Source organism: Engystomops pustulosus, chromosome 4 (genome assembly GCF_040894005.1).
Source record: "Engystomops pustulosus chromosome 4, aEngPut4.maternal, whole genome shotgun sequence".
Taxonomy (NCBI): domain Eukaryota; kingdom Metazoa; phylum Chordata; class Amphibia; order Anura; family Leptodactylidae; genus Engystomops; species Engystomops pustulosus.
The window spans coordinates 203,797,444-203,822,622 of record NC_092414.1 but is presented as its reverse complement, the minus strand read 5'-3'; the positions used below and the strand labels follow the sequence as shown (position 1 = coordinate 203,822,622).

Sequence of the window (25,179 nt, the reverse complement as noted above, 5' to 3'; positions counted from 1 at the left end):
TTCTTAACACTTGCTGATTATCAGCCCCCGGTGACCCATTATTCCCTAGTTTTCTGCCCTTCTGAGAAGCACGTAGCACACACATGACATAGACGCTCTAACATGCCAACCATATCACTGCCATTGTAGACACAGTGTTATCTTCTGCAGTGGTAGCTGATATCATATCATTACATAAAATAGTTTACATTCTTGCTATAATTTCATAGTCCTTTCACCCCTCGTGAGAAATGTACTTGGTATGAGCCACCAATAAACATGAAAACCTTCAAGCCCGTGGAGGCCAACCATGATCTCTATAACACTACCCCCTCCTCTCGTCATGGATATAAGAAAATATTTGCATAGCCCACTGATTCTAGCACAGTTGGATTTTTTTCATCCCAATTAATTTTAGCATTCAAGATTAGCTACTATTTGGTCAACTGGGCAGTTCTGGAGTAGACATCTCAGCATCAACCAGTACAGAGCTTAAAGAGGACCTTTCAACATTTCACCCAATACATGTGGAGATATACATACAGTTCTGTAGGGGTTCCTACAGATTAAAGGTTACTTTCAATTATCTTTTTAGCCCCCATGGTTGATGAGATATCAGTCCAGATAAGTGACCAATATCTTCCTCTGTACTGTCAGAGAAGAGGAGATGGAGCAGAGGAGAGGAGAGGGCGGGTTTTATGATAATCTTCTACTTGTCAGAGAAGATTATCATAACACATGCCCCCTCCCACCACCTCCTCTCAGACAGTGGAGAGGATTACAATGGTCAGATACCGGGACTGATATTTCAACAACCACAGTCTACTGTATGTTCATCTTCAAGTATATGAGGGGGTTTAAGGGAATAGGTTTCCAAAATTAATATATGGGAATGGTGAGAACTGGAAATGAAATTTCAACTATACTGGGATCGGTGGAGTGACTTATTTCTCTGTTTTAGGACCTTGGAAAAGTACGTTTTACAATTTCAATGTACAATCCTTAATATTTTAGACTAAAGTGCTATCAAAGGTATGGGTATAGACCTCGATCTAAGAGGACACCTAGGCTTTGGAGGATATAAAACGTTTTGAGATTTTGAGGAGAAATGTGTAATACTTCAATTCACCTGTGGAGGCACTGCAGAGGAACTGAATGCTCAATTTTAGGTTCCCCAATTAGTGGCGGTAACTGCAGCATTACAACCTGATTTAAATACAATTTTTGGATTGATAGTTCAAAATGGACACCCCTTTTAAAGTATGAGTATTTCTTTTTAGGGCTGTTTTCATTCTGGTAACTGAGAAGCATCTGCTGATATTAAAACTAGTATCAAACTGGTAACAAACGACACGATATTGCTCCCTTTGAATTCCGTGTTACGCAATTTATCCATCAGACATCATGTCATCGGTCCACGTAAATGAACATATGCTCTTTGGGTGCTAAAACTGCACGGACATACCCTACATACTACGCAGATCATCCTCTCGTGAGGTCACGGCACTCTCAGTGGATAAACAAGGCTCAATGTGTTTACTCAGTCCGTCTGCTCATCCCGTATAAAGTTTCATCGCTTCTTCGGAATGTACGCAATATTCCTGAGTGTTCCAAACCTTAAGTCATTAGAGGCTTCTGCAAGAAACGGAAGTGAACTCTTAATATCCGCACTCAATCTACTATTAAGAAGGAAAATCCTTACTAAGGAGGACTCTGAGCTGGTAAAAATCGCACACAATGAGCGCGGTCGGCAGAGGTAGACCGTGGGCTGTCAGGGCGTACTAGTGTCTGGTTAGATGAAGACTCCGCAGCCAGAGGAGGGACCCCAGGAGAACCTATTTTAATATAAAGAACTGCTGGTATTATAATAACCTATACGTAACAATATAACACCTGCGGTGGGGGGAGGCGTGGATGGGAGTGAAATGACTAAACACACGACTGGCTTGTTCCGTGCCGCTGGTTTTAATGGAAGGAGTGGGTCGCGGGATAAAGGAAAACTATTATCAACAGTACTATTTCATAAAACGCTCGCTACAATTAAATATAATTATAGATAAGGGATGATTTCAGGAAAGAAACTTTGGTGATTTGTGTTTGTTATTTTCTGTGACATCACCAGATAGCTGCTCCCCCTCAGTCTGTGACATCACCAGATAGCTGCACCCCTTAGTCTCTGACATCACCAGATAGCTGCTCCCCCTCAGTCTGTGACATCACCAGATAGCTGCTCCCCCTCAGTCTGTGACATCACCAGATAGCTGCACCCCTTAGTCTGTGACATCACCAGATAGCTGCACCCCTCAGTCTGTGACATCACCAGATAGCTGCACCCCTCAGTGTGTGACATCACCAGATAGCTGCACCCCTCAGTGTGTGACATCACCAGATAGCTGCACCCCTCGGTCTGTGACATCACCAGATAGCTGCACCCCTCAGTCTGTGACATCACCAGATAGCTGCACCCCTCGGTCTGTGACATCACCAGATAGCTGCACCCCTCAGTCTGTGACATCACCAGATAGCTGCACCCCTTAGTCTCTGACATCACCAGATAGCTGCTCCCCCTCAGTCTGTGACATCACCAGATAGCTGCACCCCTCAGTCTGTGACATCACCAGATAGCTGCACCCCTCAGTCTGTGACATCACCAGGTAGCTGCACCCCTCAGTCTGTGACATCACCAGATAGCTGCTCCCCCTCAGTCTGTGACATCACCAGATAGCTGCACCCCTTAGTCTGTGACATCACCAGATAGCTGCACCCCTTAGTCTGTGACATCACCAGATAACTGCACCCCTCAGTCTGTGACATCACCAGATAGCTGCACCCCTCAGTCTGTGACATCACCAGATAGCTGCACCCCTCAGTCTGTGACATCACCAGATAGCTGCTCCCCCTCGGTCTGTGACATCACCAGATAGCTGCACCCCTCAGTCTGTGACATCACCAGATAGCTGCTCCCCCTCGGTCTGTGACATCACCAGATAGCTGCTCCCCCTCGGTCTGTGACATCACCAGATAGCTGCTCCCCCTCAGTCTGTGACATCACCAGATAGCTGCACCCCTCGGTCTGTGACATCACCAGATAGCTGCTCCCCCTCAGTCTGTGACATCACCAGATAGCTGCTCCCCCTCGGTCTGTGACATCACCAGATAGCTGCTCCCCCTCAGTCTGTGACATCACCAGATAGCTGCACCCCTCGGTCTGTGACATCACCAGATAGCTGCTCCCCCTCAGTCTGTGACATCACCAGATAGCTGCACCCCTCGGTCTGTGACATCACCAGATAGCTGCTCCCCCTCAGTCTGTGACATCACCAGATAGCTGCTCCCCCTCAGTCTGTGACATCACCAGATAGCTGCACCCCTCGGTCTGTGACATCACCAGATAGCTGCTCCCCCTCAGTCTGTGACATCACCAGATAGCTGCACCCCTTAGTCTGTGACATCACCAGATAGCTGCACCCCTCAGTCTGTGACATCACCAGATAGCTGCTCCCCCTCAGTCTGTGACATCACCAGATAGCTGCACCCCTCAGTCTGTGACATCACCAGATAGCTGCTCCCCCTCAGTCTGTGACATCACCAGATAGCTGCACCCCTTAGTCTGTGAAATCACCAGATAACCTATCCTCTTCTGTGACATCACCAGATAGCTGCTCCCTCTCAGTCTGTGACATCATCAGATAGCCTATCCTCTTCTGTGACATCACCGGATAACCTATCCTCTTCTGTGACATCACCAGATAACCAATCCTCTTCTATGACATCACCAGATAGATTCTGCCCCTCTATCTGTGACATCACCAGTATCTTCTTCTGTGACATCACCAAATAGCTGCACCCCTCAGTCTGTGACATCACCAGATAACCTATCCTCTTCTGTGACATCACCGGATAACCTATCCTCTTCTGTGACATCACCAGATAGCTGCACCCCTCGGTCTGTGACATCATCAGATAACCTATCCTTTTCTGTGACATCACCAGCCCTACCTATAAGGATGGCGTGTGCTTATGTTAGCTGTAAATTCAGCCGCTGTTACAGAAACCAGTCGGTGATGTTAATGGGAGCGGATGGTAATACAATGTTTACACATCATCTGGGAGCCGCCGGCCGCCAGACAGTGTGAGATCAGGGACACTTCACGTATTCCATCTACACTGAATTGTCTTGTTTAGCAATGATGATTAATAGAAGAGTAATAGAAGATCTGTGGTATATACAGTATACAGGGGATACAGCTGAGGGGTCTGGTACCACAGCCTGCAGTACCAGGCAAAGCCTGTAGCAATAGTGGCACTGTTTGAACACACACATATATATATATATATATATATATATAAAATCACAATATGCAAAAATATGAAAAATATGCAAATTAGCTCTCCTCAAGATTAAGGAATACTCCCTCCCAAATGCTGCCTATAGGTTGCAACCATACAGGCTGGATTTAGTATTTAAGTTATGTATATTAGTCTTGAAAAACATCAAACTAGAGCAGATGATATTAAGCCCCTCCTCTTTTGGATTTGCCACTCCTTTTTCTAAAAAAATCTTATTAAAATATTACTTAAATATGTAATAGTAAAATATAAGCACACATAAAGCCACAATTAATCACATTGGTGCATTTCTGAAAGAGGTTATTGATTCCTAAGATCCGCCCTGTCATCTAAACCACTCCCTTCTTTACTAAGCTCCACCCCCCAAACCGTAAACTTTTAGGAAAGCCTAAAAGATATTTCTAAATTCAAAATAGACCGGTTTAGGCACAACTTAAGCTGTAATGCTGTCAAATTTATAAAATTGATGCAATTCTGGCACACATAATCAGCTCTTAAGCTCCACCCTGTTCTGATAAGCCACTCCTTTTCCAATTAAGCCCTGCTCTCCTTTTTAGAAAAGGCAACAAAAAGTAAATCAACATATAATAGGCCAGTTTAGGCACATCTTAATCCACAATGAGGACAAATTTATAAAATATATACAATTCTGGCTTGCATGTTTGGCTCTTATGCTTCACCCCTTTTTTAATAAGCCACTCCTTTTCCAATTATGCCCATCCCCCTTTTTAGAAAAAAACTACTACAAGTATATAAACATATAATATGCCAGTTTAAGCATTCCTTAAGCCGAAATTTGGACCAATTAAGAAAATTAGAGCAATTCTGGCAAACATGGTTGTTTCTTAAGATCCACCTCTTTGTGATAAGCCACTCCTTTTCCAATAAAGCTCTTCCCCCTTTTCAATAAGCCACCCCTTTTCCAATTATGCCCTTCCCCCTTTTTAGAAAAAACCTACAACAAGTATATAAACATAAAATATGCCAGTTTATTAAGATGGCATTTGAACAAATTTAGAAAATTAGAGCAATTCTAGTAAACATGGTCGGCTGTTAAGCTCCACCTCTTTCTGTTAAGCCACTCCTTTTCCAATAAAGCCCTGCCCCCTTTTTAGAAAAGGCAAAAAAAACTATATAAACATATAATAGTCCGGTTTTGTTTCCGGCATATTTGGCTTATTCAATCCGTCCCTTTGGATGTGGGAGTCTCACATGAACGGCGATTGTTTTGTGTCAGCAGAACTTGGCAATGAGGCAGATATAGATGATTCATTAACGAACCATTAATGAGGCCTATACATAGGGGAAGGTAATGAGGGATCAGATTTATCATGTTATTAGATAAATTGCCACCCATACCTCCGCTCTAAGTCACAGGCCCTGTGCAGGGGGATCATATTTTGCAGTGTAATAAATGAGCCCTCGCACGGATGAATTATTTATCGTGTAATTATTCCTTCGCTCCTTCGCCGTGTCGGCCAACGTTGTCGTCTTTAACTAATATTTCTTTTTTTCCCAGCAAACAACTTGTCAGCTCCCATTAAGGTTAATAGTGTTAATTAATACTGTGTATAACCTGCGCTCCTATAGGTAATGATGATGCATTGGGAGATCCCTACCTGCTCATACCAGGGCAGAAATTATTCACCTAAGTCTTATGTATTGAAGGTCTTCATGGCATAAATAGAAGATAGCTGTAGGATAGCCGCTGTGGGCTGTGTTCCCGATGTCACATCGAGAAGTGACTCATGTGGACAGCCCCACAGGGAGCGCAGTTCTGGACTGGAGCAATGTTCAGCTCAGACTCTACTTCTTCACTACGGGTTTCTAGAAGTTACAAGAAACTTGGATTGGTGTTTTTTTGAAATTTGCCATGTTTTATCTGTCACCCTCCTCCATGCTTTATACTGCAGTCTTGAAAGTAAAAAATGTAGGTAGTTGTGACATCACCAGGATCGGCTGAGGCCACTGATTGGCTGCAAGAAGACACATGACCACCATCACTTCCGGCATAGATGGGAGAACCGGAGCTTGTATGATGCTGGAGGCAGGGAAAGTTTTTTCTATATTTTATGCTTTTTTGTGAGTTCTTCTCTGACTATGTCTATGGTAATGGGATTCGGGATTTATAGGAATTACAAAAATAATACTTTGCATGGTATATCCCCATGGAGCGAGATGGAGGTCGTGAGCTCTCTTGTTCTTGTGATGGGAATACTACTTTATTGTACATTTAATACACCAAATGAAAGAAAAGAATGTTATCCTTGTATTTTTGGGAACAGAATGTGAATAGTTTACAAAAAATTTACAAAGTGCCCTAAGGTAACTTGACCGTCATTCTTTCTACATGACGGAGCAGGAAGATCTTTGCAGAAGGAGTACAAAGCTCTGACCTGAACAATGAAAGCTAATTATCATATTTTATGTGAAGTTTTGGTCCCCTAAAGGGTTACTCAAGATCAATTGTTGTTTTTATAGACACTCCCTGAATGCACGGGTTCCGCAGGAAGTGAGGTAGAGTTGTACACACAACCACCAGCAGGGCACAACACTAGTGCAATTAGTACAGTAGGTAGGTCGTCACCAACTCCCTTTTGATATAAGCCCGGTCCATAACGAAGTTATGTCGGGTCAGGAAGTTAACCCCAGCGTAACAAGTATATAACTGAGACATGGACGTGGGGATTCATGGCTCCAGATAAAAGAACAATGCAGGTTAAATTACATATTTATTTTTTTTAGACAGTACACATATTTATATATATATATATATTTGACAGAGAATAAGTAGAAACTACAAGTATACACAATTCGCAAGTCACTTACCTTGTGCTGGACTAATTGGGAAAGAGGTTCAGTGTAAAAGAGTGGATCTACACCTAATATAATAAGGACATCTCTTAGGTCCATTGTACAAATATGAGGAGTGTACTCCATTGTAATAATCTGTGGATATGCTGTTCAATCAGTTGCCTTGGGGCCACCTCTAACGGTGCCAACTCTGAACCTCCCTGCCTTCCATGAATGTCTTGATGGAAGATCATTACATCCAGATGTGGACCAAGTGAGAATAGCAGCTGGCTCAGAAGTCCATGACACACTTGATAAGGGGCACAGAAGGTTTAGGCAAGAGAATGGTCAGGGACAGTCCAAGGTCAAGACAGGAAGCATAATCAGATAAACAGGCCATTGGAAAAGGCAAGCAGCACAAAAGTCAGTAACAAACCGAGGTCAAACACATTGGATTACAGACCAGGATTGTAGCAAGTAAACAAACCAAGGATCAAATATGTGGAATCACGAATCAGGCACCAAACAGCAGGACTAGACAGGCTAGAAACCTTTGCTCAGGCACTGTAGAGGATCAAATACTGAGTTAGCCCGAGGAGAGCTCTGTTATGTTAGGGACACATTAGTTGGTGACCACTGGTCCTTTAAGAGACACAGGAGACAGTAGGCAGCTGCCGGAGGGATGAAGGAGCAATGAGGGACCCGGATAGCCAAGGGATAGGTGGAAGAGTGGTGAGGATGGGTTAGGGGTCACAGGAGATGCTTATGTTGTGTTATGTTGGTAGACTTAAATATTTCACCAAAACACTCCTGACATTACAACAACAAAAATGTAAAGCCGTATCTATACTTCGTTATCAGTATATAATTTACTCAAATTAGCAATATATTAAAGGAAGACCCCCCCAAAAAATGTCAAAATCCATCAGTGAAATCTAATCTATGTTTTCCATGTCTCTGTAGCCTATTCTTACTGGGACCCCATGCTGTGATAAGTGGGTGGGTGACTGATGGGTTTACGCTTGTGTACAATGATGATGCTTTATCTCATCTTCATGGATATTTTATGCATTGCAGCTCAGTTCTGATACATTTTCCCTGAAACAGCGTTAATGATCTGTCGGCATTTGCAGAGAGAAAGTGTCTTTAACGTAGTAAGCTGTAAAATCAATTGTAAGCAGGCCCGGGGTCGTAGGGGGCTGAGCATGAGTGTAAGTGATGTGGACCGGCCCTTCAGGAACATTAATGAGTATTGAGTAGAGTCCGATCAGTAGCGGCAGAGGTGAAATGAGTCTATTGACTGGTGTGTAAAGTGTGGTCACCGCGTGGGAGCCTACACGGAGCTGTATCCGGCACACGTCCCCATGACGATACACAGATGTCCCTCTCCCGAATACTTGTCAATCACATCCACCGGGCTAAAGCGCCAATGTCACCATGGATTTTAACTTTCTATACAATCTATTATCCAGTCATTTCCATCCTTTTTTTTCCTTTTCCCTCTAATCCTTTAGTCCTGGACTAGGTTGTACAATTTGCATTGGGGTCCATGGTTTTAGATTACCAGAGTTGGGTTTGTAGAATAGTCAAATGTTCAGCCCTCATAAGGAAAAGCTTCAGCTTACAATAAATTGTAAAATACATCGGATACAGACAACAAATCCACTAACTGGTTTTAGACATGTTTGACTAGATCTGGGTTGTCCATGGGCATTAATCTGCGCAAAATATAGCTGTCTGAACATTACATGGTAGTCTGAGGAGTGTGCATTACATGCTAGTCTGAGGAGTGTGGAGGACAGGACATGTTCAGGGTTAGTGGTGGCACCTGAGCAATATTTGGCTCTAACCTTGGCTATAAGATTCCCATATTCCCCCAAAACTGTGTATGGCAACCTTGCTTGGTACCTATATATTTATTTATGGCTAATTACGTAAGATCCCCAGCCCCCACTGTGTCATTGTTGAAATGTAAAAAACTGGCGTCCAGGCTTAAATCCGCCTCCTTCCATAGGTAAAATCCTTCCACGAATGTTTCCCACCTCTGTCTAAGTTGGCCCCATCCACCACTGTTTACCTACGCCCATTGAGGGAGGGTGCTCACTGCTAAATTCCCAATGTGGTGAAAGGGACAACATTCTGGTAAAGACAGGAAGTGAACAGGGAGAGGACTTCCTGTCTGCTCAGGCCGAGATTAAAGAGACATAGAGCTGTCAGTCAATTGTTCAATGACAGCCTGGAGAAAACTTGACTCTTCTATTTAGAAGTTGTCTCATATATACCTATTTGCAGAAAAAAGTCTGTAATTAAGGTGCAGTGCCTCAGTGGCAGATCATTTTAGGTGCTATGGGGAGGACTTAAACCTTTAGGAGGTATTACTGGAGTGAGGGGTAAAATTCTGGTCTTTTTAAAATTATTCTAAAGCCCATGTCTTGCAGGTGCTGTGTTCGTAGCTGGGTGGAAGAATCTCCTGACTAATTGTTTCTTTTCTTTACCCTATATTCTTGCCCTTGTTACCTGAAAATATATATCTAGTAGGAGATCCTTCTGGACAGCCATTGATCACCAAAGCATCATTGGGGGTATTACAATATTGGACCTTAAAGGTACTTGCATCATGATCTGATGTCTTGATAAAACCACGCTCTCGACCCAAAGAGCTGTCAGGCAAGTGAACACTGGCCAGTAGGGTTGTGGCCACTGACTGTCCAAATAGGAACATCAACACTTATGGCCCAGCCCAAAGTGTTAACCACACACTGGCGCACCTTTAAGTAGGAACGGGGACTTAGAGGGAGATGAGCAGCTTTTTTTTCTGCTGATAAGGGGTTATCTGGTATAACTGGAAAACCCCTTTAAAAGAGTGGGATCTATTTAGGGCATTTACTTTACAGTAAGAGAGGAAAAAAAAAATATAAAAGTTAAAAAATAACTTATCTTCTAACGACTTGCACACATAGATGAGATCACAGAGAAAAAGGATGTAATATGGACCCAATAGACCCAAGCTTTAATGTGCTTTGATTCTGTCAGAACAAGAGAACAGCGTGAGGCGCCCCCTATGGATTTAAGGAATTTGTCTAATTATAATGGAACTAAAAGCAGCAACAAATGGGTTTATGAGATCAGAAAAATGAAAATATCTATCTTTTTTTTCCCGAAATTGTGCATCCTATGATCTGTGAGGGTCTTCCAGATTGACATGAATAAAGACAGCTTGTAATAGCAAACATGGACAGGAGAGGCGCTGTTTCTAGTATCAAAGGGTATTCTCTCTTATTTCTCTCTTCTTTTTATACAACCTGGAATATCCAACAAACATATTCATATCTAAATGAGATAACATAAAGGATCTGTCAACTGGGAATAGAGGGGCACAAGTCCTCCTAAGTGCTGTATTCATTTCCATGGTACTGTAGGACAGTGTCGGACTGGCCCACCAGAGTACCAGAGGATCCTCCGGTGGGCCCTGGCTCAACCCAATACTGAACCCCAGAAGTCCATCAGAAAACAATTTGAAGGCTGCTAGAGTATATTTCCTGGAGGATAATGAAGAATAGGCCCCCAGATGGATTTTCTCTGGCGGGCCTAAGGAAACCCAGTCCGACACTACTGTAGGACATAGCAATCCTAAAAGAACTGGGACATATGTGTGGCCTTTGCACTTTCAGGAACCTGTTATCCTCATAGAGTGGTTAAACCCCAGGTTCCAGTGGATAGGGGGATAAGTTTAAATGTTTGGGATGATTCCTTTAAATTATGTGTGATTCTGAAAAGAGACTATCCCTATCAAAAGGTTACCCACTGCGGCAATCACTTGGTCAGGGAAAAAAATAGGTTAATCAGAATGCAACCATGAATTTTACCTTTCCATTACAATTTTGGGCATGGGAGCATCGAATTAGACCCCTTTGCGGTTCCATATGAATGACCCAAATCATAAATATTTCCTATTGCCACAATGGGGGTTAACGTAGTATGACATGGCAACCAATGATGGATATACATGTAATATATGTTAGACTCTAGTCTATAAGGTCCATATGTGCTTTCATAGACTTACAGTGCTTATGGGCTGGGGTTGTTTTGAACTCTATTAATGAAGATGAGTTAATATTTTTTCTAATATCCACTAATATAGATAAACTTTCGGCTCTCTAGGCTGTAATATCTGGGTGAGACTATCTGTTACACTTCCATATGAGTGCCCCTAAGAAATTGGGAGACCAATATCATACCTGTCAGAACCATGTGAAAACATTGTGGCTGCAGAGTTCTGAGCTTGTTAACCACAACCAGGATTTGTGATTGACAGCTACCTTGCAGAATTGATTCCATTGGCTGATCTGGGTGGTTTCATCTTGCTGCTGAGCTGGGTGTTTTCAGGTTCGAGTTGAGTGATAGACGGCCTAGGAAGTTAGCTGCAAGGACAACATCCTGAAATGCTTTAAATGTTCAATACTCAGTTCAGTCAGGGCTGGTTATACTTTCTCCTCTGATTTGTAGAACTACTGGCTGTTTGTGTTTTGCTAGACCTGAAAAATGTTCCTAAGCCTCTAACTTGCCTGACCCTGAGCGCCAGCCTGTTCAGGAAACCGCCTGATCCATAACCTTGAAACACAACCTGATACAGAACCCCGAACCTGTATCGTGTCTCATCTGGATCTGATGTATTTGAGTATTCTGCTTGAACCCAATCCCTTTAAATTGTACCAGAGCCTGTATTCTGTCTTATCAGGAACCTGAACCCCAACCTAATCCGGAACCCGTATCTCTGCGTGAATGTAGCCTGAATCCTGTTTCTGAGCCGGTTCTCTGATACTCGTGTGTCTATATATTTATAGTTAATCTGTTCATCTTACTTTTTTTCTGAGCACATTTTAAGAGTAGGAATTGTCGTCCAGTAGTCCCTTACCACTAGGGTTTATGAGGCTACTAGGTAGGGAATAAGGGTTGTGGGTTATTGTCAATACTCTTAGAATCATGGATTAAAAAATGATGGAAACTTCAATAAAGAAAGGCATTCTTGTATTTAGCCTGTAACATGCAGACTTTTAACAGTAACATCATAGGGTTCCCCTAGATGAATAGGGCCCAGGGCTTTACTATTGGTAGGTCACAGAGGTGTCTCAGGAACCCTCAGATTTCTTGGACCCTGGTTAGGGTTTCCTCAGAAGACAAGATATGGAATATTACAGAAGGGCTCTAGAGCTTCTTCAAAAGGACCCATTTTTACTAGGGTTCCCCTTTAGTAACACATCTGGTGTGTACTAACTGCTTGGTTAGTGACCCTTTCCTCCATCATCTCCTGAGAGCGTCCTCTTGAAGCAGTGAGCAGGAGACATCATGAAGCGTGTAGTGTGGGAGGATTACATATATATAACGTGGACTCGGAGGATGGAGCTGCCCCATTACAGCCTTGAGAAGCTCCTTGTAAAGCGGCTGCCTGTGATTCTGCTCTTGACCTCTTCCCTTTCTTATCTCTTGCCCTTAAATCACCGAGCATTGAAATGATTTTATCTTCAAAACATCTCAATTACAGGGAAGGATCTTGTTTTTCTGCTAATAAAACCTCTGCAAATTGTTACAAGAAATCTATGGAAGTACAGAACCCGCTGGTCGTAAGCAAGATTTCCTTTTTACCACCCAAGACCACCAGTGGTCTTACCATTAAAGGGAGCAGGTGTGACCATTACTGATGTGTCGTTCGCAAACGAGCCGGCTATAACAGCTGGCTCTTGTTCGTGAACTACAGGCGCCGGCTCCCATCTGTGAGCCGATGGCTCACTTAACCCCGCCCCTAACTGGCTGACCACGCCCCCTTTAACCCGCTACAATCGGGTCAGGCCCCCACTATGTTTTCTCACATAGGAAAGGTACACCATATGGGCCTTAGGCCTCTTGCACCTGGTTTGCACCCCCTCAAGTTACATTCCTGGTATTAACCCTTTAATTCAAGATCATGCCCAACTATACAGCCAGGGCCAAACTTTCTTCCATTTGTCCTATAATCCTTGACAACCCACTAAAAGTTGAGAATAGATAAAGAAGAGTGTTTCTGAAGGATCAGACTACTGGTTTGTAGTCTGTTACCATGGTGATACATTTCTGTACGTCAAAATCCAGTGGAATCTTCAGATATTACTAGGGACGAGAACCAAAGCAGAGCCGTTTTCCACAAGGAGAACCACTCAAGTATCTCAAGTAACCATTCAATCAAGTATAGGTTAGGTATATACATTGCCGCCCACAATACTCATGATTAGACCCTCAGTCTATGTATACATTTACTCAGTCGCTTGTTCCCGTACTAGTATGTAATAATCATGACGGCCTTCATGGCATATATACATTCTTTCATGTGGACTACAGACAGCAAAGATGAGGGGTGAACCTAAACTCTTTGCTTTCGGATGCAAGCTATTGAGCGGTGGCCTATCCGCCCCATCCTATAGTAATATATCAGGTTATTTTTTTAATAAGTGGGTTCTCCATGCAGTGTATTACGCCCATACTCACGCCAGGTGTGAAGAGATGCTATTTTTAAGAGGCAGATCCTGCTTTGAAGCAAATAACTGCACCGCTCATGCCGCCCCCTATCTAGCTGCAGGTGGTGCTGCCTGAGGCAAGTGGCTCAACTCGCCTCATGCACCATTGAGCATAGAGTAAAAATGAACATTTATACATCTATCTCATGTATACAATGACATATTTCCATTTTAATGTATAGTGATGCAGGTATAAAGCAGATCTCCTCAGGTTTGGGGAGAGACCTCCTGGTGGGATCTTCAACATGAAAACAACAGTAAAGATGGATATATATATTATAGTTGAAAAAAGACCCATGTCCATCAAGTTCAACCAAGGAAGGGAAGGGATTGGAAGAGGAAGGGATTTAGGGAAACAATTCTATATAACATAACCATCAATGTTTTTAGGTGTAAAGAGCATCATCTTGAAGCTCTCTGCTGTCCCTGCTGTGACCAGCACCTGAGGCAGGCTATTCCACAGATTGACAGATATGAAAGAGACATAATTTCCAATTCCACCTCAATCATGCAATTTTGAGATTTCCTATTTATCTCAGTGGGAACAGAGGACTATTGCATGAACAACCTCTAGGCTTCTTCCTACCACCATCTTGCTACCTGCTAGAGTTTCCCCCGTAGAAGTGAATGGTAAGGACTGGGCATGTGTGACCACCTCTGCAAGGCAGGGGCTGGAGGACCTGTGATTGTAGACACAACTCTTTGGGTCATTTATGACATATTCTTGAATTTGAGCCCATAGTATTGTTATTTTATATGACGTATATGGTTGACTTAGGTTCCTCATGTTATGTGGTCATGTAACCAGGACGTTATTTGTAGCAGGTTCATATATGTTTTGGTTTTGGAATCCACATGTGGGTTTTGGGTCCCAAACCCGGTGATCCCACAGATTAATAGTAGGCGTCCCTTACCTGTCAGAATCGGCATGAGTGATGGAGATGCGTGGGGGGATCCGCAGGGGAAGGGTGGTGGGTCTCTGCATGCTGTCATAGTCTGGCGAGCGCGCCCTCTCACCCGGCCTCCAGGGTGGAACCTGAAGGGTGGTGGAGGGCCGTCTTCGCCCCCTGCGCAGTTCTGCACCCAGGGTGCTGGATGAGGTGTATGATCGGCTGTATCTTCCTGATTCGTCCCTGGGTTTCTGCTGGAAAGAAAATACGAAATAATTGGATTATCTGATGTCACCACGGATTCATGTCATGGATACAATTCCTAAGATACAAATTTTATACTAACAAAACACCATTACTTTCATATTCTGTACTATATAAGATATAAGGTTTAGTACTTGCCGTTTTTGCAATTTTTGGGTGTGGCTAATCATTTAAAGGCGTGGCCTCCATGTCCCGACACCCTGACTAGGATATGTAACCCTGAAATTTTAGCTCTTATTTAAGAGAGCATTAGAGGATGGAGGATGGGGGGTGGATAATGTCTTATTATAACATTTTTTAATACTAATCCAAACAGAAGTTTGTTGTCTGACTTTTCTTTTCTCATGAGGTGGACATAACCTTTAAGATGTGAAGTGCTCAGGGAGGCATGACCACATCCCGCTGACTTCAAAGATATCATTTACATAATGTGATACAGAGACATTAATCATCGCCCGGGTTTTGTGACTTTCAGAGAATGTTTTTATTGAATTTTTGTTTCAATAATAGATCATTTATTAGCAGGTTGACCAACCAAAATATTTCCAGAGGATTCCTAGTTCTCCAGGAATCCTAGGTTTACATTATACAACCCAACAGACTTCAACCTGGCAACGTGTCTGTGAGGGCATCTAAAACTGAGGAGAAAGGTTTGTAGCATAGGATGGTCTGGGGTCTGGCCCCTGTCTATAGAAATGGAGGTCTGTACATAGAGATTCTGGTTTGTATTGTGGTATTTGGCCTGGGGGTCTTTAGTATGAAGAATCTTATAGTGTGTTCTGGGGTCTGCAATATGAAGGATTTAATAGTGTGGTCTGGGGTCTTCAATATAAAGGATCTAATAGTGTGGTCTCGGGTCTGCAGTATGAAGGATCTAATAGTGTGGTCTGGGGTCTACAGTATGAAGGATCTAATAGTGTGGTCTGCAGTATGAAGTTTCTAATATTGTGGTCTGGGGTCTGCAGTATGAAGGATCTTATAGTGTGACCTGGGGTCTGCAGTATGAAGGATCTAATATGTGACCCTGGGTCTACAGTATGTAGGATCTTATAGTGTGGTCTGGGGTCTACAGTATGAAGGATCTAATAGTGTGGTCTGGGGTCTGCAGTATAAGGGATATAATAGTGTGGTCTGGGGTATGCAGTATGAAGGCTCTAATAGTGTGGTCTGGGGTCTGCAGTATGAAGGATCTAAAAGTTTGGTCTGGGGTCTGCATTATAAGGGATATAATAGTGTGGTCTGGGGTATGCAGTATGAAGGCTCTAATAGTGTTGTCTGCAGTATGAAGGATCTAATAGTGTGGTCTGGGGTCTGCAGTATAAGGGATATAATAGTGTGGTCTGGGGTCTGCAGTATGAAGGATCTAATAGTGTGGTCTGGGGTCTGCATTATAAAGGATCTAATAGTGTGGTCTGGGGTCTGCAGTATAAAGGATATAATAGTGTGTTCTGGGGTCTGCAGTATGAAAGATCGAATAGTGTGGTCTGGGGTCTGCATTATAAGGGATATAACAGTGTGGTCTGGGGTCTGTAGTATGAAGGATCTAATAGTGTGACCTGGGGTCTGCAGTATAAGGGATATAATAGTGTGGTCTGGGGTCTGCAGTATAAGGGATATAATAGTGTGGTCTGGGGTCTGCAGTATAAGGGATATAACAGTGTGGTCTGGGGTCTACAGTATGAAGGATCTAATAGTGTGACCTGGGGTCTGCAGTATAAGGGATATAATAGTGTGGTCTGGGGTCTGCAGTATAAGGGATATAATAGTGTGACCTGGGGTCTGCAGTATAAGGGATATAATAGTGTGGTCTGGGGTCTGCAGTATGAAGGATCTAATAGTGTGGTCTGGGGTCTGCAGTATAAGGGATATAACAGTGTGGTCTGGGGTCTACAGTATGAAGGATCTAATAGTGTGGTCTGGGGTCTGCGCTTGGTGTAAAAGCTGTGGCAGGCATCCGGTCAAGTACTACAGCAGTCACTCAGAGCAGAAGGAAGGTTTTCGATAGCTAAATGCTCAATGTAGAGAGCGAAGTGCACAGCAGTGTCATCCAACCAACGTTGCTTATCCATCTAAAAAAGATTACACACAATATTGCATGCTGTAGATATCTGCACCGTTCTTACATTCTCTGCCTCATTATATTTTAATTATGTATAATGACAAGTAATTGATGACCAGCCAGGGCCTTCTCCCTGTCTCACGCCAGACACCCGCCACCCCCCGCGCAGCGCCGTGCCAGCAGTCAGTGTGCGACGCTCTGCAGACATGATGTACAGGAGGCTGGTGATAAAGCGGCTCTCTGAAGGGCTCTATCGCTGGGGCTCTCCACAGAATGGCGCGGAAGCTGATTGAAGTTTAATTAGAAGAAGTTCTGGGAATATGGGATCACATATTATTGAGGTGGAAAATGAAATACTTGTTCTAGCAAAAGGCCGATCTGTAACGCTCACTGTTATTTAATTACCAGGATCCAGGCGGCAGGACACGTACCGGCATCCGTAATACTGACAGTGTGTAGGGGGCGCTCACCACACACATCTATATATAGGTGTATATACAGTATCAATCACCTACATATCTCACATCCAGGGCCAGGGCAGGGGGTAGGTAATGGTAAGCCCCCGTCTACACAAACCATATCAATTATTTGCTGAAAGTGGACAACCCCTTTAAGAACAGAATTCAGTGGACGGAAGGGATCAGAGCTCCGATAGGTTACAATATATCCAGAAAAGAAAGCAATCCTGCGCTCTTTATCCATTTCTTTAGAATCGCAATACAAAACTCTGTTGGATACATCGCAAATTCACAGATCTAAACAATAAAGAAGTGGTAGATATTTTTCATGGATAAAAAGTGCCGGATTGCTTTCTTTTCTGGATATATTGTAACCTGTAGACCTGTGATGGCGAACCTTTTAGGGACAGAGCGCCCAAATTACAACCAAAAACCACTTATATGTTGGAAAGTACCAACAATTTAAGCAGTAGCATATTGATCCCTGCTGTATCACAGGTTTCAATCGTATTGCTGTCCTGAGGACATCAATACAATATAAAGAAGATGGAGAAATTTGGATTGTATCTTCCCTCCAGGGTTTCCTGAAAAGGAAGGATCAGGGGAACCAGAGCAGGAACTCCAACGATAATCCATCTCTGATCAAACCTTCTTCCTCCTCCTAAAGTCAAGGATGTGTCGCTTTAAAATAGCACTAAGCATGGCACGTCCTTGGCTGTCTTTGACCACAAGAGGAAGCCTTGAGTCCTGTCTGGCAAACTCTGTGCTAGGGTGAAAGTCTGGATGCCCACAGAAAGGGCTTTGAGTGCCACCTCTGGCACCCGTGCCATAGGTTTCGCCATCACTGCAATAGGAGCATCGGGCACTTCCCTCCTTCACGCACATAAAGGAGTTGTCCACTTTCAGCAAATAATTGATATGCATAGTTCCCAACTGTCCCAGGTTTGGTGGGACAGACCCGGTTTTTCACCTCTGTCCCGCTGTCACGGGCAGCTGGGAGATTGTCCCGGATATTCCCTCCAGGTCCCGCACTGGCTGGGGTTGTCCCGTGTCCCGGCTCTGTGTCCGGCCTGGTATACTTTCAAAGCCAGAATGGTTCAATACCAGGTTTCTGTTACCGGGCAGGGAATCCTTTTGAGAAATGACGGGTTAGCACAGAGCAAGGACCAAGTCATCAGATAGATATCACCATCTGCCCATTTATGGTGTCTACATCTCCCAGGGCTTCCCCAAACACAAGGTCTCTATTTAATTCAATTAAATCATTTTTTTTAATCTACTCTGGGCTCTTTTCTTCTTTTTACTGTGGTAATCAAACCGAAAGCTACCACAGCTATCAGAGCAGAGGGGAGGAGCTGTGTAACAGATAACATCAGTGTGAGAATAAACCGCCAGTGCACTTGCAGAAGCTAAAATAACTGCATATTTCACAGTCCTGCTGCTACTAATATACACAAAAGTATAACTACACAGCTCTCCGGGGACAATACCTAACACTAGCTGATAATTTGCATGGCCTGACCTGCTGTTTCCCTTTAATCCTAGTTAAAGGAGCTGCAGATGACGTATCCCAGAGGGAATACGCCTGACTATAGATGACTGTATAGTGTAGGTGAGGGCTGGGTGTGAGAATTCCTCAGTCCCCTCCATCTACAAGTTGTCTCGGCCTCCATTATTCTCTGGAGCTGAACCCCTGGAAGTTTAATTTTCTTGTCAAGTCTTTTTTCTGCCGTATTTCAAAAAGTAATTAAAATTACCGAAGCGTTTTACTACAAAGTCTACGTACGGCTTGTCTGGCGCAGAGTCAACATGACTACTTTGTCTAAAGAAGAAGTGACAGGACGCCGTGAATGGAAATATTAATATAAAATTTGGTACTGCAGTCAGGATTTCCCGGTCTACCCCCCTCCCTGTTATCGGGTTCTCACAGGCATTTTCAGTCTGCAGTCGCCACCAGATTCAATTGTTACGAAAAATAGATAAAAGGAGAGAGCGTCCCCTAGTGGTAGGAGGGACCTATCAGCGTACACACAGTTTGTTTTGTATTGTTCCTCTATAATTCCTCCTGGAAACGTAGGAATAGACTAAAAATATTGTATTGCCATTATCTTTTTTCAAGGGATGCCGTCCAATCAGTGCTCATCATATCAGATTGTAGGAGGCACCCTACTGGGAAGCTGAAGAGTAACACCTGATTTACCCAGCAGATAGGGATCATGGGTGGTGGCTCTGCTGGTCATGGAAAGTAGATAAAGGATAAAAAGGGCTATCCAAGAGCCATAGTTATATCTTTAGACATAAATCTTACATTTCGTATCAATTTTGACCATTCAAACCTGCAGCGAGATCTGTAAAAAAAATAAACAAATATATATATATATATATATATATATATATATATATATATATATATATACAGTATATGCCAGGATTTTACTTGGGTTGTGTCCTCACACTGCTGTGCTCTTAGCTTTTTCCTTGAAGTGATCCATAGTCCTCTCTAAACATCAGTAAAAGCTGCAGACAGTGTTCAGTATAAGCTTGAAGAGCTGATTGTAGCTTTGCGTATGTTGTTAGTAGCAGCAGAACTGTGAAACTGGATTTATGTTTCAGTATTGTAGATCCATTGCTTTGGAGTGGTGAGCTCCCCCTGCTGTGCTCTGTACCCTCTGCACTGAAATGACGCACAACTCCTCATCTCTGATCTGAGGGACTAATGTTGCACTCAACTAGAAGCCTGCTCCAATTTTAACTTAGAGGAGAAGGGCTGTGGAGCAGTGCCAAGAGCTAAGAACACAGCAGTGTGAGGACACATACCCAGTGTGCTTTGAAAAGCTATCATCCTGAAATATAAATCTGCAGTTGATAATTATTTTAGTACTTAACCAGCAGCCTGTTACGTCATTTACTTAGAGAAGAGGGGGGATCTATGGAGCAGCTCAATGAAGAGGGTTAAGAGCACAGCAGTGTGAGGACACACCCCCAGTGCACTTAGAAAAGCTATAATCCTGAAATATAAATCTGCTGTTCATATCTATTTCAGTACTTAACCAGCCGCCTGTTAAATCTTCTACTTAGAGAAGAGGGTTAAGAGCACAGCAGTGTGAGTATTACAATTCTGGAATATAAGTCCATAGTTCACAGTCCTGCTGCTACAAACAACCTGCACAAAATGATGATTTCAAAACTCTCCATGGTCAATCCTGTTAAATCTGGTTAAATCTGAGGACAGATTCCCTTTAAAGCCAAAAACTCCCCAAAAATATTTTGTAATTATCAACACTCAAAAGTGCGCCAAGAAGATTTTAGAAGAAAATGTTCTCCTCTAAATACCAAGGAAGGAAACTTGGGAATTTCCATAGAAAAAGCAAGAAGGTCAATGTGAACAACCCTCCCAGCATCATAATTCAAGATTATGGTGATTATGTGCAAGGAGCAGTAATTTCCAATCCACTTAGGGCCATGAAAGTTGATTGTCACACGGCGTTATGGCCATCAGAGAGGAGTATGTGACACTGCGGCTGATAAATGGATGGCACTAGTTAAGGCCGGCTGCTTTCACATCGACCGCTTCTGCTCCTTACATTTTACACCGGGAAAGTCATCAAAAAATACACAGTAAAAACATAAAAGTTACACACTACATACATCTTAAAGAGAAACACAGGCCAAATAAATATTTTGGTTAAGCCGGATCTACTCGGATCTTTGACTTCCACAAACAACTCCCTCCTCCGGCATCACTTCCTGCACTTCACTTATTGGCTAAGGATATACCACAAAGACTTCCTGTTTGACCCCTCCCAGCTGCATCCTCTCCACCTGCTATGAGCTCTGATTCCATTTTAGATTCCTTCCTAAAATGAACAATGCAGAATCAGGGATATAAATATAATAGAAACAAAGAAATTAAGTAAAGTCCCCAACCACAGTCCTTCTTCATTGCTGCACAGCCACAGCTTTGCTTAATTGCTTCACAAACACAGTTCACAACCAGTGCTTCCCTAATAGACAGGTTGTCTCCCTACCTACTGCTCAGTTACGCCAATTGTTCAGCTTTGATCCTACTTTCTTGCTGTGGTGATTGAAGAATACAACACCATTGGTCCAATCTAATACACCAGTGACTCAGTTTTGTAATACCAAGACAACCACAGCCCTTGTTCATTGCTGCACAACCACAGCTCTGCTTAATTGCTTCACAAACACAGTTCACAACCACAATGCTTCCCTAATAGACAGGTTGTCTCCCTGCCTACTGCTCAGTTACGCCAATGGTTCAGCTTTGATCCTACTGTCTTGCTGCGGTGATTGAAGAATACAACACCATCGGTCCAACCTACAACACCAGTGACTCAGTTTTGTAATACCAAAACAACCACAGCCCTTCTTCATTGCTGCACAACCACAGGTTTGCGTAATTGCTTCACAAACACAGTTCACAAGCATAGTGCTTCCCTAAGAGACAGGTTGTCTCCCTGCCTACTGCTCAGTTATGCCAATGGTTCAGCTTTGATCCTACTTTCTTGCTGCGGTGATTGAAGAATACAACACCATCGGTCCAATCAAATACACCAGTGACTCAGTTTTGTAATACCAAGACAACCACAGCCCTTCTTCATTGCTGCACAATCACAGCTTTGCTTAAAGGGGTTGTCCGAGTTCTTGAAAAAAAGCTAAAAGTGGCCGGGACAGGGCTGCTTAAAAAAAATAAAGCTGTACTTACCTTCCGGTGCCCTCCCGTATCCAGCGCTGCTGTCGCTCCTGTCCGGGCGCCATGTAAACAAACATGGCCGCCGGAGCAGCGCTGGATTCAGCTTCCGGCCGGCCGTGGCCGGGCACGCCTATCCGTCCCTATACACAGCATTGTGTATGGGGGCCGGAAGGTTGTCGGGTCCGGCCGGAACTGAGTCCAGCACTGCTCCGGCGGCCATGTTTGTTTACAAGGCGCCCGGACCGGAGTGACAGCAGCGCTGGATACGGGAGGGCACCGGGAGGTAAGTACATCTTTATTTTTTTTTAAGCAGCCCTGTCCCGGCCACTTTTAGCTTTTTTTCAAGAACTCGGACAACCCCTTTAATTGCTTCACAAACACAGTTCACAACCACAGTGCTTCCCTAATGTACAAGTTGTCTCCCAGCCTACTGCTCAGGTACGCCAATGGTTGAGCTTTGATCCTACTTTAGTGCTGCAGTGAATAAAGAATACAACACCATTGGTCCAATCTACCACACCAGTGACTTAGTTTTGTAATACCAAAACAATCACAGCCCTTCTTCATTGCTACACAGCCACAACTCTGCTTAATTGCTTCACAACCACAGTTCTGCTTCTTTACTGCACTTGCACATTTCCACTTTCATAGTTACAGCCACTAGTATACAAGTATATTGTGTGTCACCTGGCCTTGGGTTTTTCACTAGTATCACAAATTCTGGCATGCTACATTACACTCTCTTAACAACACTACATTACCTCCATTTGTCTTGGCAGGTCCACCACATCACTGGGCTTACTGTGACCCATGATGCTTAGGACTTTGAGAACAAGCCCTATCCGTGCCCTCTCTGAACAGTTGTGTGATGGACACATCATGCTATATACAATAATGCATCTCTATAAACAACCCATTATGTATCCAGTCCAGTAATAAACAGTGCATGAAGACCTTTCCCTTTCACAATTACAGTCAATGCTGTGTAATAGCAGGGTCAGTCATTACCGTAATACTGCATTAATAAAGATTTACGGCCATTCATCCTCCTCATGGTCAGTCTCTTGTGGTCCTTCTATAAGAGAGGAGGTAACAGAGAGGGGCAGTAAATCAGAGATATGGAGCGGGACGTAATTATTTTTCCAGCTCAGTTACGGACAATGTAACGAATAGATTATATTATCCCAACGTCCAATCAGTCAAAGCAAGGCCAGAGCGGGGTCTGCAGAATCTTTATTACATTAGGGAGTGGATGTTCTGTGTGACAAGGAGACTCTTATCACATCTCTATTACTCTACAACTGGGGCGACCGAGGTTCAGCTGTAATCTTCATTTTGTTGATGTTTTATAGGATGGTTAGAGTCAACTCCAGGTGTCAGTAGGCCCCTGGGTGACAGACCCTCAGTGGGCCCCTTTACAGTGAATTCACGTGGTGGCATTAAAAATTGAGAAAGTAAAACAGTCTCCTGTTCCCTAAAATATTCCCTAGTTTATCATCCCAAACACCCCCCTAATGGTTATTTTATATATAGCCCCATCCTTATGTACAGCCTTATGTGGGCCCCCAGCAGCACTGAGCCCAAGCAATTGCCACGGGTATGCCCAGTGCTGGCACTGGCCCTGTGCACGGTCACCAGTGAATCCTTCCGTCCCCTCAATAAACATGCATTCTCTGCTTTGCCCAGTAAGTTTTGGGACTTACTGGGGTACATTTACTTACCCGTCCCGTCACAATCCCCACTGTGCGTTGTCCGACGAGGATTCGGATCTTCCACGATTCACATAGCCCGTGCGCCCGATTTCCTGCAGGTGTCGCTTCCCAGCTGAGGTCTGCCGGAGTTCACCTTCTTCTTCCCGGTGCATGTGAGTGCTGATCTTGCGACACAATTTCGTTTTTAAATTCTGCGGTTTGCCCCAATCAGTTGGGTTGTCCGACGTCCTTGCCCCCAGATTTGTGTCAATGCGCCACAATACAATTGCGTGCGCCAAAAATCCGGGGCAATTCAGGGCAAAACGGTCAAAAGTCGGGAAACCCAACGAAAATGCGCCGTTCGGACCCTTAGTAAATGTGCCCCACTGTTTCTCTTAGCTGCACGTGTCCTGAAATCGAGCACCTAGTGGTTGTATTGTGCATTGCAGCCAGGGAAAGGTTTAGCTAACATATTGCAATATTGTATTAAACTGGTTGGTTCCATGAGCAACTTATGTGGATGTGTCACCAAAAACAAAATCCTGAATGCCATACGTCATGTGATTGATGCTGTTCCCCTGATCAATTTGGTGTTTATTGTTTTTAAATCCGTCCACCTGCTCATAAGATATGACCCGAATACGTTTCTATTTGAATTTTCTCATACTAGCCAAGGGGGCGGTAACCTTTTTATTTTCCCTGGGGGTGTGTCTCCATGCTACGGCCCCCGAATAAGATAATTCATATAGAAACTTCCAGGGGCCATATCTCTTGAACGGGTGGACAGATTTAAAAAAAATAAACACTGAAATGATCAGGGGCACAACAGCAATTCCGATTTTTTAACTTGGTGACAGTAGTTTTTTAAAATCAGTTAAAGCTGGGCAGCTCTATGTCCATATAGCAAGGGCTGAACTGGTGCAACAAGATCCATGAAGGCAGTAACAGCTCCAGGACACCTTACAACCACCTATACATCCAATTTAGTTCATTCCCACTTTCAGACAGGGGTCCGGAACACAATCAGACAGGAACACTCTGCGTGACCCCCATCATTAAAGTATCAGGATTTCCCAGCAATCTTATTACACGTTCCTGAGCGTAGCACCGCTGCTCCAGAAAACAAATTAGATTCCAGTAATTTACTCTAGGATGGCAATGTGGTTTAGATTAGTCCTGTAAGAGTGAATTCGTAGGTCGTAGAGTGGATTATCTCCGTGAAGAAAATCCTATAACATCCCAGTGTTTTACAGAACGCCTGCTGGAGCACATAAGCGCTGCCCGATGCTGCAAACGACTTATGTCTAGGTACGGCTCAGCTTTGTGAGGATTCTCAATGCCTGACTGCTGAGAATATTACAGCGATTACTACTGGGCTCAGGTCCAAGCGCTACCATTCCCTTTAATACTGCTGCACTATAATGCATGGGGAG

The 25,179-nt window shown here is 43.6% G+C and overlaps 1 protein-coding gene across 3 annotated transcripts in view; it reads right to left on the bottom strand.

The window, feature by feature from the left end:
* The window catches only part of PDE4A (phosphodiesterase 4A), an 873,456-nt gene that overhangs the window by 310,791 nt on the left and 537,486 nt on the right, over positions 1-25,179 (bottom strand). For 2 of the 3 annotated variants that reach the window (XM_072149486.1, XM_072149487.1), the window contains exon 6: positions 14,585-14,814. In XM_072149486.1, coding sequence (XP_072005587.1) covers positions 14,585-14,814 — 230 coding nt within the window. The remainder of the gene's footprint in view (positions 1-14,584; positions 14,815-25,179) is intronic. The other variant, XM_072149488.1, reaches the window with a different exon arrangement.